Here is an 18,478-nt window from a genome sequence, read left to right as displayed (position 1 = left end):
GCTTTCTCATTCTCCCTAAGAACCCAACTAAGGATAGGCAGGTCCCTGGGGTCTACCTTGTATGAGTCACGCCTTTCCCCACCTTGTATGCTGTCCCCTCTCCATCTCGCTGCCCCTCCTGTGCTGAGGGAAAGGGTGGGAAGATGAGGAGCCCAGCTTGCAAGTTTTTCTGATGCTCCGGTGTCTTCTTTAGGGAGCCCTGGTTGTGCAGTGGTTAAGAGCTACAGCGAGCTTGGGCTGCTAACCATAAAGGTCAGCAGTTTGAATCCACCAGCCGATCCCTTGGAAACCCTATGGGGCAGTTGTACTCTGTCTTATGGGGTCATTAGGACTTGGAATTGACTCAACGGCAATGGGGTTTCACTGTCTTCTTTGGAGCCAGGGCAAAGAGGGGTTTTGGAGGGTGAGGAGGTGGATGCTCTGAGTTAGCTGAGGCTCGCTGCCTACATATCCGTTTCCTTGGGGGGTATGTGTGTGTTTTGCTTTTTGTCCCAGGCTAGTCATCACCTACAGCACTACCCTTGGGCAGGCAGTGGCCTGAGTAGGAACCCCACTCTACTGGTTACCCTGAGACACTTCCCAGAGGGACAAGGAACAGTTAATGCTCAGAGACCAAGATCAAACTGGGCCCCTTACCTCAGACCACTGGCCCCTGTGCCACTCCGTCTCCCATCATTCCCACCATGGAGAAACCGCACCTCCTCCTTGGCTCATCCATCCCCATACCCCATCAGAACAGTGGGGCACGGACATAACCCTGGTGGAAATCCAGATTCTGCTATGGCTCCCTGGTCCTGGGGCTGTCCTCCCCCATGCCTGAGCACCCTGCCACCTGGTCCCTGGTGGTGGTATTCCTCCAGCTGCCCCTTCTGTGCTCAACTTTGCCCTGCTGTAGTCAAGGTTATCAAAATGAAATGTGAGTGCTGCCCACCCTGGATAGAAGGAGGAAGCGAGACACTGGGAGGTTGGTGATGGGGCTAAGAAGGTGTGGGGATTGGGAGGGTGGGAAGTGCTCCCAGAAGTACTGGTGGGCTTTAGAATGGAACTCCAGAGTCGCTGTCCCTTCCCATCAGCTCTGCAGTGGGTGCCCGGGCCTCTTCCCCTGGGAAAGAGAGAAGATGAAGGAATTTCAAAGGTCTGAGTCCCTCCCTCCCCTGACCCAATACCCAGGGAGGGTGAGCTGCCCAGCCGAGGGCTTCCCTACCTCTCCAAGGAGCACAGATGGCAGTGGAATATCTGGGACTCCCTGCCCAGCGCCTTCTTGTTTCCTGGGCCCTTAGAAGTCAAGAATACTACTGCCTAGAAGCAGCACTGGTATACCGTGGTGGGAGCTGCCAGAGTTGGGGAGGGAGCCAGGAACAAAGGGCAGGAGGTGGCCTGCCTCCGGGGAGGGCTGGAATGCTCTCTGTGGTCTGCCTTACCTGGAGCCAAAGCTAGTGTGTCACCTGAGCTGCCCCCTTCGCCTGAGAGGCCTCCCCGCCCACTCCACAGCTCGAGAGCTGGGGAGGGCAGCAGAAGGTGAAGCTCCAGGATGCTGGAGAGCACCCAGCTCAGGCTTTCCTTCCTCTTCGGAGAAGTCGGGCTCCTCTGGGAAACTTCTGCCTGACCAGGAGGCTGCAGTGTGTTGGGAGACAGAGTTGGACTCCTGAGTTTTGGGTCAGTTCTGGCTCCGGCCTTGATCTCTGGAACCCCAGGTTGAAGGCTGTGCCAAAAGGATTGATGGGAACCTAGAATCGGTGTGATCTCTGTTTGATTCTGAAATGGTCTGAAGTCCCTGCCAGTTCCTGCTGCTCTGCTCTCGCCATGCTCCCAGGCTGGCCTGCTGGCTGCACTGGCTTTGCCAGGGGAAACCTTCAGCCTTGGCTGTGGGTCACCGGCTAGCCCAAAACCCTGGGCTGAATGTGGGAGTTACGTGTGGTGTGTTGGGGTACAGATATCTGTGGCTTGTCTTAGGGGGCTGGATTCTGATCTGCCCCCGCCCCTGTCCCCACTGTGTCCTCAGAAGCATGAGTGTGAGCCAGACCATGGAGGACAGCTGTGAGCTGGACCTGGTGTACATCACGGAGAGGATCATTGCCGTCTCCTTCCCCAGCACAGCCAACGAGGAGAACTTCCGGAGCAACCTCCGCGAGGTGGCCCAGATGCTCAAGTCCAAACATGGAGGCAACTACCTGGTAAGGGCAGGGCTTCTAGCCCCTTGTCCAGTGTCCCTCTGTCCTTTCATCTGCTTGCCACGTCTTCATTGCTGGTGTCTCTGCCCACTTGCTCCTGTCCCAGTGCTTCCTAGGGCTGTTGAAACAAAAGTACCCCAGACTGGGCGGCTTGTAAAACAGAAATTTATTGTCTCACAGTTCTGGAGGCTAAGAGTCTGAAGTCAGGGTGTCGGCCATGTTGATTCCTTTTGAGGGCTCTGAGGGATAATCTGTTCCATGCCTCTCCCCCCAGCTTCTGGTGACAGCTGGTGATCCTTGGCTTGTAAATCACTTCAGTCTTTGCCTCCGTCTTCACATGGCCGTCTTCCGTCTGTGTCTCCCTGTCTATTTCTTCTCCTTTTTATCAGGACACCCACTCAGATTGGATTAGGACCACCCTACTCCAGTAGGACCTCATGTTAACTGATAACATCTTCAAAGACCCTGCTTCCAAACAAGGTTATGTTCACAGGCACTGGGGTCAGGACTTAAGCATATCTTTTTGGGGGACAATTCCATCCATAATACCCAGCTGCTCCTCTTCCTTTTGTTAACCTGCCCTTCATACTGGACGTCTCTTGTGGCCTAAGTCTTCACTCAGTCTCCAACTCAACCATGTTTTAAGGAGTGTATCTGCAGCTGGAATGTAGCATCTGGAACCCAAGTCTTGTGCCTGTGTGTGTGCGTGCACACGTGTGTGTGTGTTCACAAGGAGAAAAGAATAATAAAAGCTCATGTTATTAAGCACTTACCATAGCTAGGCCCAGTTCTAAGCTCTTTCTATGTATTTAACCTTCACAGTAGTGCTAGTAAGCAGGTACTTGCTAGTGCACAGAAAGGTGGGGCTATTTGCTTACGGTGACAGGGTCAGGAAGTGGCAGAGTTGGCACAGTGTTGGTGCCTCTGAGAAGTCTCAGGGGAGTCACACAACATGCATGATAGGAATCTTGGATGGTGGGCACCTGGCTCAGCACCTGGCCCAGGGGAGTCACCTCTGGGTGGGTGAAGGTGGCTGATGGTGGTCCCCTCTAATGTTGGGAAGGCTGGCCTGAGTGGGTGGGACTATCCTGAACTCCAGAGGAGGAGTTGGGAGATCCCTGAGGACTCTACATACAGACTAGATCTGTGCAACCTCGAGGGGCTGCCCCAGGGCATTTGAGCAGAGGTAGGATGTAGGAAGCTGTATTTAGTTTCCTGTGGCTGCCGTAACAATTTACCACAGGCTTGGTGGCTTAAAATTAGAGAAATTTATTCTCACAGTTCTGGCAGAAGTCTGAAACCAATGTGTTGGCAGGGCCATGCTCCTCTGAAGGCTCTACAGAAGGACCCTCCCTTTGCTGTATCCTCTTCTCTTCTTATAAGGATACCAGTCATTGGACTTAGGACTCACCGTAAATCCAGGATGCATTCGTCTCAAGATCCTTAACTAATTACATCTGCAAAGACTGTATTTCTGAAAAAGGTCACATTCTGAGAATACAGGTAGACATGAATTTGGGGGGACACTATCCAACCCACTGCAAAGGTCTACCTGTCGGCTGTGTTGGAGCTTTTTTTAAGAGCCTACTTTTAAATATTAGAAAGCCCTAGGTTCAAATTCTGGCTCTGTTCCTACTAACAGAATGATCCTGGGCTCTTAACCTTACTACTAAGCCTAGGTTTCTCATCTGTAAAATGGATATAATAACACTTACTACCATTTATGGTTGTGGTGAGAATTAAGCCAGCTGTTAGATGTAAAATTCTTAGCACAGGGCTGGCAGGTGGTGAATACTCATTAAATTGAAACCATTGTGAACATAATAAAGGGTGTTCCTTTTCGGGGCACATGAGTGGACTAGATGAATCTAGGATGCTTTCCGTTTTCAAGAGTCCAGGATCGTGTGGGTCTCTGTGCTATGCCATCCTCCCTCCGTCTTGGCAACCCCAAATGGTGCAATCCCCAGTCTTGAGCCTTGCTTTTCCATCCTTTTTCACCCATTCTAGGCAGCGAGGCAGGGTCCACCAGGCAGCTGTGAGTAGATCTGCTTGGGGGTGGGGAGTTCGGGAGGCTTCCTTCAGAAGTAGGGGCAGCACTGGGAGATTCTTGTAGGGGTGAGGATATAGGGATTTCCTGAGGGTACGTATGGTTAGGTGTTGGAGGGAATCTGATGGGAGAGGGATGTCAACAGAACCCATACAGGGTGGTTTGCACTCTCATGGAGGGTGTCTGACCACAGAGAAGTCATACCTTTTGTGGGGTGAAGTCGTAAGGTCAACACGGGAAGTGCAAATCAGGGATGGCCAAAATGGTTATCATTTAGCACCAGACTCCTATTTAGTGTGGTGAGATGTCTCCTTGGGGGTGGCAGTGGGACCTGAGGTAGGTTCTACCCTCTTCTCATCTTTAGTTCAGGACATAGGTCACTGAGGGGAATGTTGACTATCTACATATTTCTCTCTCTCCCTCTTTTTTCCTGAGAACCTGTAGTTGAGTTCCTGTAGATTAACATATGTCTGATGGGACTCCATTGTACTTTCATGTATGGATAGAACTCCCATTAAGTAAGACAGAATGAGAGAGAGAGAGAGAATGGAGATAGGCCAGGGTCCAGGTAGGTCATGGCCAGCCTGTTGCTTAAGCCCCTGGCTGTGATAGGACCACTATGCTCTGCCCACCAAAGGAGAGGACCTTTTAAAGGCAGTCGGAGATGACCCCACAGTCCCCAGTGTGATCCTGTGGGTTCCTTGCCACGGTCCCCTCTCTCTCCTCCTCAGCTCTCGCTATTCACGATCTCTTTTTTCTCCTTCTAGCTTTTCAACCTCTCTGAGCGGAGACCTGACATTACAAAGCTCCACGCCAAGGTGAGCTGATGGCCGTTTTGGGGTGGAGGCCTCTCTCCACCTGAAGAGAACAAGGGTGGTGATTTCCACTGGTGGGTGGGAGGGGGTACATTGGAATCTTGGGAGGAATGCTGTGATAGTTCAAAAGGCCTACTCAAAGTTAAAAAACCATCTTACATTTGCGAAATAGAAAATAATACAGTTATTGTTTCCGTAATACAAATTATAGAGAGTAAAGCTGGACACAGTGATTTACCACCAGGCCTGCTCCCCAGGGGCCACACAGAATCTCTGGGGTAAGGCTGGGCTTGGGGAGATTGTTTGCTTTACTGAAGAGTCTTGGATTGAAAAGGGTTGAGGACGGCTGCTTTAGATGTTCTTACTGCCAGTTCCTACTGTGTTTGCTCAGTAGATCTTGAGTGGCTTTGCCCCGGATGTTGGTTCCTGGATCCTGGGGCCCATTGCTGTGGGACCATGGGCAGGCAACACACTTCTCTGGGCCTCAATTTAAGACTCTGAAAGCGGATAGCTCATTAGAAGTGCTCCCTGGGCCCTTCCAAGCAGAAATTCTCTTTCACTTTAAAGTTCTGTGAGTTTAGAAAAATTTTAAGAAGCCTGAAGACTATTATCCAGATCTGCCCTTCTGTCCTTTCGAGCTTCCCTTGGCTGGCCCGAAAAACTCTCCTTTGCTGTGGAAATAATAATGGCCTGTGCACCCAGGGCCTGGACAAGACCATAGCCATCAAGGAGCCCTTTGTGCTTCCTGCTTTCGTCCTGAGCCAGGCCTCAGCGTTGCCTGTGGAAGGAGAGCTTGGAGACAAGGCTGGGGTCCCTAAGCGTGTTTTGAGGTCAGGGCCAGCTGGAAGGGGCCTTGGGGTCATTGGTTCCAAGTCTTTGCTTTACTCACATACAAAGAAACTGGAGCTCGGAGAGGGGCCATGACTTGTCTGAGGCTTCCCAGTGAGCCAGTGCCGGAGCTAAGACCAGGGTCCCAGCGTCTCCATTCCTGGGCCAGTGACACACAGGGCAGGAACCAGGGCCTGGCTGCTGCTGGCTGCTGCCTTCGGTTCTGGCAAATGGTGTATGTGTTGCTTCTACTGCCCTGGCTGGCTGTCCAGGGCTTCTGCCTGCCTCTCACTCATGGCTGGACCGTAGGTGCTGGAATTCGGCTGGCCTGACTTACACACCCCCGCCCTGGAGAAGATCTGCGGTGTCTGCAAGGCCATGGACACCTGGCTCAACGCTGATCCCCACAATGTCGTCGTGCTACACAACAAGGTCAGAGCAGGGGCTGCAGGCTGTGTGTGTGCGCTCGCGTGCGTGAGCATGCCTGAAGGGGTCCTTGCATGAGTGTGTCCACCTGTCTGTGTCTTTGGACTGCATGAGCCTGCAAGTCCATCTGTGTGTCTTAGCCTTTCTACAGGATAATCGATTCTGTATTGGGGGCACCCCAAGAAGTGAGGAGACCAGTTTGTGGGCCCCTCAAGAGCAATGCATAGTTAATTGTGTTTCTTGTATTTGAGGCTCAGCCCCACCTTCTTTCTTCCCCTGTGTCCCCCTTTCTCCTTAGATTTCCTCTTAGCACCACACCTGTCTCCATTCCCCACCCCATTTCCTCCCAGGCTTCTGCATGGGCCCTGGGGCAGTAGGTCTGGTCTTGGAAATAAAGGCTTTTGTGTTTGGGACTCTTTCAGGGAAACCGAGGCAGGATAGGTGTGGTCATCGCGGCTTACATGCATTACAGCAACATTTCTGCCAGGTAAGTGGGGCCTTGAGCCTTCATCCTCTGAACACTGGCAACAGGAGTTCCGCCCCTTCCTATGGTCTCTTCCTTCCCGGGGTTGGAGGAAAAGAAAAGGGGGTGAGAGGGGATAAGGACAGGGTGGGAGAGCCCTGGCAGGGGCCAGAATAGAGGCGAGTCCCTTTCTCCATACAAGGCTCTGGTGGGGGCAGCCTCGGTGGGCAGGCCCTGTCATGGGCACCCCATCTGGCCAGCTTCCTAGGGCCACTTTTCCTTGCCAGGCTGAATTCTGTTTTACTGGGTGAGCAGGAGGGAGTCAGAAAGAAACGTTGGATTAGATCTTGGGCCAGCAGGGCAATCTAGAAGCCACCTTGTCCATCTCCTTGCCTCTGACCAACGGAGACCTCTTCCCACCTAGGTGTTTTGAAGTAAGAACAGGAAGCAGGTCCTGATGAATCCCACTCTGATTCCATCTTTCAGAGGCAGAGGAATTCATTCCTTCACTTGTTTAGTCATTTGACAAATGGTTATTGGAAGTCCACAGTGCCTGGCACTCTTCGGGGTGCTGGGGATCCACACAGTAGTGGGCACAGCCAGGCCGCTTTCCCCATGGACATGAAATAAGTAAGCAAAGGCATAACATAACATCAGCTGATACATATTCTGCGAAAGAATAAGGAGAACAGGGAAAGACAGTAGGAGAAGGGGTGGCCTGGTAGTGAGAGAAGACCTCTTAAGGAGGTGATATTTGAGCAGAGACCTGAATAAATGTAGGGGAATGGGGAGGAGTGAGTCATATAAGCTTGGGGGATGAGCCTTCCAGGCAGAGAGAAGGAAGGACAAAGGCTTGAGAGGGGCCTGGAATGTCGGGAGCCAAGGGAGGGAGGGGAAGAGTGGTAGGAGTAAAACTGGAAGACAGTGGAGGGCAGAGCCAGTGGGGCCTTGTAGGCTTGATAAAGACTTTGGAGTTTATTCTGAGAGTGACAGGAAGTCATTAGAGAATAAGAACGGGGAGCTACTGGATCTGAGCGCTCCATGGGGATGGGGCGAAGATTCTGTGTAGGGCTTGCCAGTGGGATTGTAGTTTATGGCTCTAACAAACCCAGCCCAGCCTAATCTTTGTTTGATGGTGAACACTTCCTGTGTACCTATTATGTGCCAGCTCTTTATCTCACTTGATCACCATTGCAACCTTTGAGGAAGGGGTGCTCATCACCTTCATTGACTGCAGAGAAAAATGAGATTCCTAAAAATTAAGTCACAGGCCCAAGACGCACAGCTAATAAAAGATGAATTTGAGACAGGATCCCAGGCTGTCTGGCTCCAAAGCCCACATGCTGAATGTTGCACCACACGTGATGGAGAGATGCTGGAGCACTCTTTTCCTGAAAGCTTCTAAGCACAAGATGGCTAGAGGAAGAGGCCTGTCCTTCACTAGGCACTAGGGAGGGCTTTGCAGGCCTAGAGGAGTTGGGGTAGGGGACAAAGTGTTCTTGGACATGGGAGTCATCTCCTCTGATCACCTGTCTCTCCTTGCAGTGCTGACCAGGCTCTGGACCGATTTGCAATGAAACGGTTCTATGAGGATAAGATTGTTCCCATTGGTCAACCATCCCAGAGAAGGTGGGTCTCTGGGGCTCAGAGCCCAGTGCATGTCTGTGAGTGCTTGCTGTATGTGGGGCTAGACTTGTGTACTCACAGATAAGGGAACTTCATGCCCAGGTGGGGGTGTACCAAGCACAGGTTCTCATATGCCAGCCTGTGGGTGTCTGGGGTGGTGTGGATTCAGGACATAGGTGAGCCCATGGGCCAGCTGGTGTGCTCAGACAGGTTGGTATGGCAGTTAACTCCTAAGGCCTGTGCCAGAGAGCAGCAGGGTCATCTGGGGGGAAAACATCTGTGGCTTGTATAAGAAGGTTCGTGCTATTCTTGGCCCTGGCAGCAGGGTTGCTCTGTGCTTGAATGAGCCTTCAGAAGGCTGACATCATGGCCATCTGCTCTGGGGAGGTCACAGAGACCCATGGAAAGGGTCACCTTCTGTCAGAAGAGTTTTACCAAAGGCTCTCAACCACATGGTCTCACTGGAGTCTCACAATAACCCAGGCGGAAGGGAGGCAGGGCAGGATGGATGGATGGATGGATTCATTTGCAAATTTTAGGCCCTCTACTATCTTCCAGGAGCCCTGGTGGCGCAGTGTTTACTGTTCAGCTGCTAACCAAAAGGTTGGCAGATCGAATCCACCAGCCGCTCCTTGGAAACCCTATGGGGCAGCTCTACTCTGTCCTTTAGGGTCGCTATGAGTCAGAATTGACTTGACGGCAATGAGTTTGGTTGTTTGTTTGCTGTGCTCCAAGCGCGGAAGATATCCAGGTGAACAGGACGAAGTCTTTGCCCTCATTGAGCTGATATTCTGTTGAAAGAGATGTACATTAAATGAGTAAACATACAAACAAGACAGTTCCAGAGAGCATTAAGTGCTGTAAAGGAAAGGGTATCGCATACTGTAGAGATAGGAGCTGGTAGGATGAGAGAGAGGCTACTTAATGAGAGTGGTCAGGGAATGCCTCTCAGAGGACATGAATTGGAGCCCAAAGCTGAGTAATGACGAGTCCCATATGAAGATGTAGGACATCCCATTTTACAGATAAGAAGCCTGAGCCTAGGAAGGGGATGTGACATGGCCAGGGTCACAAGTAGAATTCACCTGAAGGCCTTCTAACTCTGGTGTCTAGTCTCTGCCCCCAGGTTCTGCTGCCCACTGCCCCACATGGAGCCTGATCCACAGAAAGGCAAGGGGTAGTATCAGGGCCAGGTGGTCCTTGGGAACACTGTGGATGGACAAGAATCAGAGTGATGGAAACTCAAGCCCAAACTGGAGAACTGGGGAGTGGGATGTGAGCCCAACTCCTTTTATGGCTGGGAGTTGCAGACCTGCTGTCCGTCTGCCTCTAATGTGTCAACACTGTTCCACACGCTGAGGATGCAGTACTGAATCTGTCAGACAAGGGAGGTCTCATGGAGCTTGGCTTCTAATGGGGGACGACGATAGCCACGTACACGCACCATGAAGACCATTTCAGAGAGTGCTAAGTACTTTGAAGGGAAAAACAAAACAAAGCAGAGTGAGAGCGAGGTGGGTGGAAGTGAAGGCAGCATCCAAGTGTAGGTTTGAGATGAAGGATCCAGGCAGAGGGATAAGCAAGTGCAAAGGCCTGTAGGCCACAAGTAGCCCATTTACTTTTCCAGCAGCCACAGTAACAGTAGCAGCTGCACGTCTGTGAGTCTGAAACACTGCCTTGGCAGGCAGGATCCTGGGGCTGCAGGACTGTGGAGCCTCTCAAACTCTATGCTTAGGGGCCCTAACACAAACCCCATTTCTTCCCACCCTACTTGGCTGGTTAGAAATGTGCTGGCACAATTGGGGGGTTGCTTCTGCCATTGTAGTGGGAAGCCCAAGAAGAAATGAGGGAGTCCTCAGGCAACCCAGTGCCTTACAGCTGGAACAAGACAGCTGAGAGCCAGCCTCTGGGTCAGCGATCAGGAAGAGATGTATTTATGTGCAGAAAATTCTGGCTAGGCCCCAGGACACAGCAGCTGTGCATCAATGCATTTTCCCGGGACAGAAGTCTCAGGGAGGAAGGAACCATTGGTCAAGTACTAGCCCCTCAAGTCCCTGGCTCGCCACATATAGCTGGTGGTCTTGGGAAGGGGTGTGGCCCTTGATCTTGAAGGACAAGGGATACAAATAGAGGAGTATGACGTTACCACAACTCGATGTGGCTTGGAGAGCGTGGGCAGAGCAGTCCCATCTCTGGAGCTGAGCAGGGAAAGCCTGGAGACTGGGGGTCGGGATTATCTCTTGGGAATGGCGTTATGCTCAGCGTGTGCTTGTGTAACATGCCGTTGGCCTGTGTGTGTTTACATCACCTGTGTCGGCCTTGCGGCTCGTATCTGCAACGGCATCTGCTTATGGGTGGGTAATTCCGCTTGTGCCCAAATGCGAAAGTTTATTATGCATCTATTGTACTTTCCCGCCTTCTTGTCTGTGTTGCCTGCAGGGGCTAGAGCAGCTGGAGGAGAGGAGGGCAGGGAGAGGAAGAGGGAGGGGCTTTGCTTGCAGCTCCCCCATTCATTGTCACCCCACCCCCGGACTCATTGTCCCCAGCACACAGAAGTATCCTGTTGGCATGATCAGGAGATCTGATAGAGCCCTGTGATTCCAGGTTTCTGGTTTGAGAAGCTGGGCTGGGGGCTGGACAAGGGGCTGAATAGGGGCTGGTGGTGCCCATCAGATTGTCACACTTGGGTAGCCCGAGATGGCCCCATCTGGGCTCAGGGACAGAGGAGCATAGGCCTGGAGACAGGCCAAGGAGCCAATTGACAGGAAGGGAACTTTGACATGGTCATGTGGGTTCCAGTCCCACCTACGTCAAAGAGTTCCTGTTGGCCCCTGCAGAGTCTCAGGATGCGTTCTGATTGGCTTGGTTGACCTGGCTTGGCTTTCTGTGGCCAGTCAGAAGCGGGAGGAAAGGCCAACCAACCAATAGCAAAGGTCTAACCTCTAGTTCAGGCAGACCCATCGTAAAAGATCATTTCCTCCCTCCCCACCCTCCCAGCTTTGCATGTTTTGCTGTGCATCTTTGGGAAGCCAGCAACCCTTTCTGGACCTAATTTTCTCTCTCTGTCTAGGAATGGAGGTGGATTAATCCTTGCATTCTTCCAGCAGGATCTTTGTTAAAAGAATTGGGAGATGTTGGCCCTAGAGAGAGAAATACTTATTGGAAGTTAGTTATCTTCAAATATCAAGTGAAATAATCTGTACAGACGGATTTCATGCTCTTTAGAGTGATATGAACCAATTAAGGATTATAAGTATGGAGCTCGTAATCACTATTTGCAGGACTTTATGTGGCTGGTGGATCTTTTAGGGCTGAACCAGGGCCTGTGAGTGTAAGCTTGGCTTAGACTTGTGTAAGGGTGTCATACCTGTTTGGTGGTTGATCAGCCTGCCTTGCGCAGTAATGAGCACACCTAAATGATGCCTGTCAGGAATGTGTGGAAGGAATTTTGGTCCAGAGTGAGATTCTTGGGCTGAGTGAAGCAGGAAAGAGAAGTGCATGTTGACCACCAGGGGGCGACAGAGAACTCCAAGTGGGCTCTTTGGCTTGACATGATTCCAGGTCTAGAAGTACCTGCTAGCTCTCTCTACCTGGGGCTCCAAGGAGCCCGCATAGACAGGGTCTCCCAGTTCTTGAGTCTTCCCAGAGAAGGAATCACAGCATATCGGAACTGATGGAGATTCCTTATGCCAACCTAGGTCTCCAGTCCCTCAGCCTTTCTTTTAGACAAAATTTCTTGTCTACAAGCTTGGGAGATTCTTTCAGTGTTCAACTCAGTTCTGGCCTGTTTGTTCAAATCTTAAGATTGAGGGTGAAGAAAGATTAACACCAGTTGCCGTGGAGTCCATTCGGACTCATGGTGACCCCATGTATGTCAGAATAGGACTATGCTTCATAGGATTTTCAGTGGCTGACTTTTTGGGAAGTAGATCACCAGGCCTGTCTTCCGAGGCAGTTCTGCGTGGACTCAAACCTCTGACATTTTGGTTATTAGCCTAGGGTGTTAACCATTTGCACTACCCAGGGACTCTGAGGAAGCATTAGGTGAGGAGACTCTTCAGCGCTTAGAGACCCAACCGCTGGCATTCTGTTCCTGCCAACTCCTTTTCCAGGAGCAGAGCCATCCCTGCTCTCTTTTCTCCCAGAGCATTGCCCTGGGCCACCCCGCCTATCCTGAGTCTCATGATGGTCCCAGGCCAGGCCTTCCTCACTGAAGCTGCCCTTTTCCCTGCTGCAGGTATGTGCATTACTTCAGCGGCCTCCTCTCTGGCTCCATCAAAATGAACAACAAGCCCTTGTTTCTGCACCACGTGATCATGCACGGCATCCCCAACTTTGAATCTAAAGGAGGTACCTGCCAGAGCCCTCTGGCTTTCCTTTCCCTCTGCCTCCTAGCTCCTTCTCTTAAAAGGCAGCCTTGGGTGGTAAAAAGCCTGTTAGCTGCAGAGTCCTAAGGCTTGGATTGATGTTTCAAGGGCTCCAAAGACTGCGCCTTCTTTGAGCCTCAGTCTATTCATTTGCAAAATGGGTTTGCTATTTGCAATGCCTGCTGGCAGATTCTGCTGGGATCTGACCATGTTCTCTAAACTTAAAATGCCTACAAATGAAAAGTTAGCATTCCTTCCCCTTTCTCTTCCCTTTGTTTCCTTCCTCTTTTTTCTCTTTCCTCCTTTCCCTTCCTGCCTCTCCTTTTCCCTGTTCCTTCCTTTCTTTCTCCTTTCCTCCTTCTGTCTCCTACTGTTTCCCCTTCTTAGCTAACGTCTATTCTCTCCATTACAGGCTGTCGGCCCTTTCTGCGGATCTACCAGGCCATGCAACCTGTTTACACGTCTGGCATCTAGTAGGTATTCCATGGACATGAGAGGCCAGGGATGCCCAAAGCCCCAGGCTGAGGACCAGAGGGATGGTGGTGCCCAGAGGTTGGCATCAGCTGAACTCTTCTTCCAGAGAGAGTTGAAGGGATGAAGTCAGCGAGGATTCCCAGTAGGCCCTCTGGGAGAGGGACAACGGGGAGAAAATGTGTTCCCTGCCCCCACTCTCAGTATCCTTTCTTCCCCTGCCCTCCTCTTTCCTCAGCAACGTTCAAGGAGACAGCCAGACAAGCATCTGCATTACCATCGAGCCTGGGCTGCTCTTAAAGGGAGACATCTTGGTGAGTGCCGCCCCTCTGACTCAGATCCCACCCTCATTTATTTTTTTCTCCTTTCTTTTCTTTTCCTGTTCCCCTTCTTGACTCTCTAGACAGCACGGTAGGCTCCCAGCCTTGGAGTTGTAGGCTCTCAGGGCTCCTGCAAGGGCTTCCAGCCTCGAACCATCCATTGTCCATTCCCCTGCCTCTGAGTTGGACTTTCCTTCTTCTGGGTTTATCTCTTGTTCTGGCACATCTCCAAGGAACAATCTCTCAGAGTGTGAGCTAGTTACCTCCAGGCTTCTTATTGGTGACAAGGACTCCCTCATTTCTAATGTCAGTCCTTCCTGCTGCAATTTAAACCCACTCCTTCTTTTCTCATTCTGGAAAGTTCTGTGTGCAGGAACTTCTTGGGAGGACAGGGCAAGACTGGCCTCCAACTCTCTGCTGTTGCAGAAGTTCCCCCCAGAGAGCTCTGAGATGCTGTTTGGTGTTGGTGACCTCTCTCTCATTGGGCTCGGGGTGAGCCTGGGGACCCAGGCAGGGGAGCTGAGAAAGAAGACCCCTAGGACCTGATTTCTTGACTAGCTCTACTCCCCTTCCCACCCAGCTGAAGTGCTACCACAAGAAGTTCCGAAGCCCAGCACGTGATGTCATCTTCCGTGTGCAGTTCCACACCTGTGCCATCCATGACTTGGGTATTGTCTTCGGGAAGGAAGACCTTGATGATGCCTTCAAAGGTGGGCTCTTTGGGTGGGGCCAAGGGTGGGGGCTCCGTGTCAGGGAGGAGAGCCCAGTTTAAGGCACTATGTTGGACATGGGGGCCATCTTTAATTAGCCACATGGTCTGCCAAGTCTCAGGGTATTCTTGGTGACAGTGGGAGGGAATGGTGTGGGAATTCAGGTTGTCAGTAGAAGTGGAGATAAAGATGGTGCTCACACTGTCTCCCAATCCCTGGGCTGTTTTATATCTTGCAACCCTTTCTTACTACTTTTCCTGTATTTCCTTCATCTTGTTCTAATTTGTCTCGAGTGTCCTGTTGACAAGCATTTTTTCAACATTCATTGGCATTTACTTTGTGCACTAAGTGCTGGGGATTGAAAAAAAAAAAAAAAAGGCCTAGTCTCTGTCTTGGTGGAACTTAGAACTCTCATCGAGTAGGGAGGCAGATCTAGCAAGAAATAATTGTCCTACAGCATAATGACAGCAATAATGGAGGTGCTATAGCATAGATGGTTACCCACTTGGCTAGTGACTGAAAGGTTGGTAGATCGAATCTGTCACATGTGCCTCAGAAGAAGGGGCTGACCATCTACTTATGAGAGGTTGCGACCATTGAAAACACCATAGTGCAGTTCCACTTTGACACACATGGGGTCACCATGAGTCGGAACTGACTCGGCAGCAACTGGTTGGTTGGCAGTGGCCACAGTGAGGGGAGAACCTTTTTCTAAGGGGAGAGGGCGGTAGTAAGGGAAGGTTTGGTGTCTCTGCTTCTTTCCTCTAACCATTTGAGGTTTTAGCTGTATCACATTCAGACCCAGGGGATATCCCCACCCACCCATCCACCCACCCACCCAACCACCCACCCACCAAGCATCCCGTGCATGTCTATGTGTACCTGGTATGTGCTTGGCCCTGGAGATATAGAGAGAAAGAAGTCAAACCCTGCCCTCAGGGAGCTCACAGTCTCGTGGGAGGAACTGACACATAAATCTAATTCTATGAAGTGATATGTGCATTGATGGAGACAAGCACAGGACGCCCATTACTGCTGTAACTTACTGTAATGAGTGGATGGTGCTCTCTGTCCAGATGGGGCTCAGGGCAGACAGCAGAGAGTAGAGCTGGGTGCTCAAAAGAGGGGGCCTGATCCCTCTAGTGTGGTTGGACCCATGCAGGAGAAGGAGGCCTCTGTAGTGGGCTTTCCCAGAACTGGAGCCAGGAGGGAAAACCGAGAAATGCTGTTATAATTACAAAGCTGAATGTAAATGTGTTCCATCTTAATAAGGAAAAATGAAGGTATAGCTGACAAAATATAGGTGGGGTTGGGGACAGGTAGAGGAAGGGGAGGGGAACAAATTTCCTTCTCTTACGTGGTGGGAGTCAAGAGACATAATCTACTGTGGACAGATCAAGAAATGGAGGTTTAATGGCAGTATAAAATTTCAAAGACAATCAGTAGAATGAATAAATAATATTAATGATAATAAAACTAACCAAATTTAAGAAGAAAGGAGATGAGAGCAGTATAAGTGAGTCAGATTATTCATCTTTATAGTGGTAAATCAGTAGAGATTACTGAAAATTAAAATATCTAGAAATCACAGCATAAAGCTATTATTTAGAGTCTTAGAGGAAATCACTAATAGAACAAAAAATGGAAATGGTTAGAAGTGGTTACCTCAGATAAGTAGGATTGGAGCTAGGGTGGGCAGGATATATAACGACAATAATATTAATGATAATAATATCTATATTTATTATTATTAATCATGTGTACACATATTGGGTCCATGGATGGCACAAATGGTGTGGACTCACCTACTAATCTAAAGGGTGGTGCCATGGAAGAAAGGCCTGGTAATCTGTTTCTGTAATTATAGCCAAGAAAACCCTGTGGAGCAGCTCTGTTCTGTAACTCATGGGGCTGTCATGAGTTGAAACTGACTCTGTGGCAATGGATTTGGTTTGGTTATACATATGTAACTTTAATTTTTTTTCTAGAAGAGAACTTTTTATGGAGTTCTATTTGAGAATTAATTGCCCATTTTTGTTTTTCCTTCTTTTTCAGATGATCGATTTCCAGAATATGGCAAAGTGGAGTTTGTATTTTCTTACGGGCCAGAGAAAATTCAAGGTATAAACCCAGTTAGAATCTGTTGTCCTGTCCCCTTCCCTCTGTCGTGACCTGCCTCCATCTCACTCTGCCATCATCCCACTGGCCTACTCTATACTTAAGCAAGTTAGCTGTGGCTGAGAGGCAGGCCAGGAGTAAAAGATCTGGGTATCAGAGTGGACCCCCAGCTAAATAAGAACCAGTGACTTAATCTCTGGATAATAAAAATAAAAAAGGAGACACAGAGGTGCTGGGCTGGATAAACTGTCCTGGTCCCATTAGGTCATCATCCTGTTATTTTCAGGGCCACGGTGGATTGAGGGAGTGGCTGGGGGGACACTCAAAGGTGCTGGATGGATGAGAGTATTTATAAGAACTGAGGTGATTCAACCTGAAGACAAGAAGGCCAATTTAATAATAGCCTTTAAGCTTCTAGAGTGCTTTATGTGGATACCAGTTGTTCCCCATCTTATTTAAGAACAGAATGAGAGGAGATGAAGTTAGGTTATAGGCAGAGGGACGCTGGATAGATTAAAGAGAGGCCTGCTAAGCTAGGACGGTAACTCACCCTGGAAGACCGGGCTTGCAGCTCGTGCTGTCTTCATTTCTGGGGCTTCCTCTGGATGGATAGGAGAGACTCCGCCTCTCCCCTCAGATTTGTGGCTAGAGTGGAGGGCATCTTATAAGTGGCGGGTAGGGGGCTGGTGAAGATGAACTTCTGGAGGCCTTGTGTCCTCTCAAAGTCAAGGCTGTGGCTTCCTTGTTGTCCCTGACTCTATGCAACCCTCTCCCACATGCCCTTCTCTGATTCAGGGGCAGACTCCTTAGGGTCTCTTGGCACTGCCCCAGGGGCCCCCGGGATGCTGAAGAGAAAGAGGCAGCTACCTAGCTGGAAGGTCCTCCCAGCTTTCTTGTAGGGGTCTCCATTCCTCAGTGCCTCTGTCCTGGTTTACCCCTATGACCTGGTATGAGCCTTTTCAAGAATGCAGGAAACCAGACTCCTGGGTTCTCCTTCCAGCTTAAGCCACTGGCTCCCCCGCCGGCCCTCCCATATTCAAGAAAATGAGAAGTCCCTGAGGAGCATCCTTGGGGGAGCTGGTTGGCTTCCTCTGTTCCTCCAGCTGCTGATCTTGTTTTCCTTCTTCTCACTGCCCCCTCCCCCATTCCACTCAGGCATGGAGCACCTGGAGAACGGGCCAAGTGTGTCTGTGGACTACAACACCTCCGACCCCCTCATCCGCTGGGACTCCTACGACAACTTCAGTGGGCATCGAGAGGATGGCATGGAGGGTAGGTGGGGACCAGTGGCTTCTAGCTCCTGCTCACACGGCCCCCATCCTCTTGGCTTACTGCCATCCCACACTGGTCAGAGGGGAGGCAGAGGTGGGTGGCCTAGAGGGGCGAAGCAGGGGAGAAGTCCAGGCACCTCTGAGAGCTCACAGTTCAGTGGGGGCAGATAAGACAAAACATACCAATATGCTAAATAATGTGGACAGAGCTAAGAATGCAGCCAAACAGCCAAAAGGGTGTGTCATAGGAGTACACCATTGGTGCCGAGTACAGAAAAATGGGTGCTCTGGGATCGTAAGAGGAAAGATTCTTGAGACCTCGAATAGCCCAGAGGGCTCCTTGGAGGAGTTGACCTTGAGTGGAGCTTGCAAGATCTTACTGATCTCAGAGACACTCCAGCGATGCCAACCCAGCACTTGTTAGGTTTCTTTTAGACCCGCAGTTGGATTTCTTCTGGCCCGCTGCCTGAATTGGCTGGTGTCAGAGCACGGGGAACGTAACACAGCAGCAAGTACCTGCAGGCTTTCAACAGCCCACCGAAATGTTTGAGTGCTGAAAACAAACTGATGGGCTCCCCGGTTTGAAAAGAAAGCTGCAGAATTGAAATTAATACATGTTTAAGTCAGCTACGAAACCTAATATTAAGTCAAATGATTGACTGCACCTCAACTCTTGAGTTGTACGTGAGTTTTAGTTATTTGTGTGGCTTATTTAAATATGTGTGCTGGAATGTTGGGTGGGGCCTCTGAAAGTGACATGTCTGGGACCCTGGAAGGTCCTCACACTTGCTGTCTGGGGTTTGGTCACAGGCTTGTTTTCCAGATGGGGTCATAGGACCACAGAA

The 18,478-nt window shown here is 50.5% G+C and overlaps 1 protein-coding gene across 9 annotated transcripts in view; it reads left to right on the top strand.

The window, feature by feature from the left end:
- The window catches only part of TNS1 (tensin 1), a 254,365-nt gene that overhangs the window by 150,053 nt on the left and 85,834 nt on the right, over window positions 1-18,478 (top strand). For 8 of the 9 annotated variants that reach the window (XM_049888124.1, XM_049888125.1, XM_049888126.1 and 5 more), the window contains 11 exons: window positions 2,003-2,174; window positions 4,986-5,036; window positions 6,171-6,293; window positions 6,710-6,774; window positions 8,296-8,379; window positions 12,614-12,726; window positions 13,156-13,216; window positions 13,453-13,528; window positions 14,115-14,244; window positions 16,300-16,365; window positions 17,518-17,634. In XM_049888124.1, the coding sequence (XP_049744081.1) occupies window positions 2,003-2,174; window positions 4,986-5,036; window positions 6,171-6,293; window positions 6,710-6,774; window positions 8,296-8,379; window positions 12,614-12,726; window positions 13,156-13,216; window positions 13,453-13,528; window positions 14,115-14,244; window positions 16,300-16,365; window positions 17,518-17,634 (1,058 nt within the window). Of the gene's footprint in view, window positions 1-1,317; window positions 1,657-2,002; window positions 2,175-4,985; window positions 5,037-6,170; window positions 6,294-6,709; window positions 6,775-8,295; window positions 8,380-12,613; window positions 12,727-13,155; window positions 13,217-13,452; window positions 13,529-14,114; window positions 14,245-16,299; window positions 16,366-17,517; window positions 17,635-18,478 lie in introns of those variants that run through there. The other variant, XM_049888131.1, reaches the window with a different exon arrangement.

This window comes from Elephas maximus, chromosome 6 (genome assembly GCF_024166365.1).
Source record: "Elephas maximus indicus isolate mEleMax1 chromosome 6, mEleMax1 primary haplotype, whole genome shotgun sequence".
Lineage (NCBI taxonomy): Eukaryota > Metazoa > Chordata > Mammalia > Proboscidea > Elephantidae > Elephas > Elephas maximus.
Note: the sequence above shows the minus strand (reverse complement) of the source record. Positions and strands in the feature narration are given on the sequence as shown.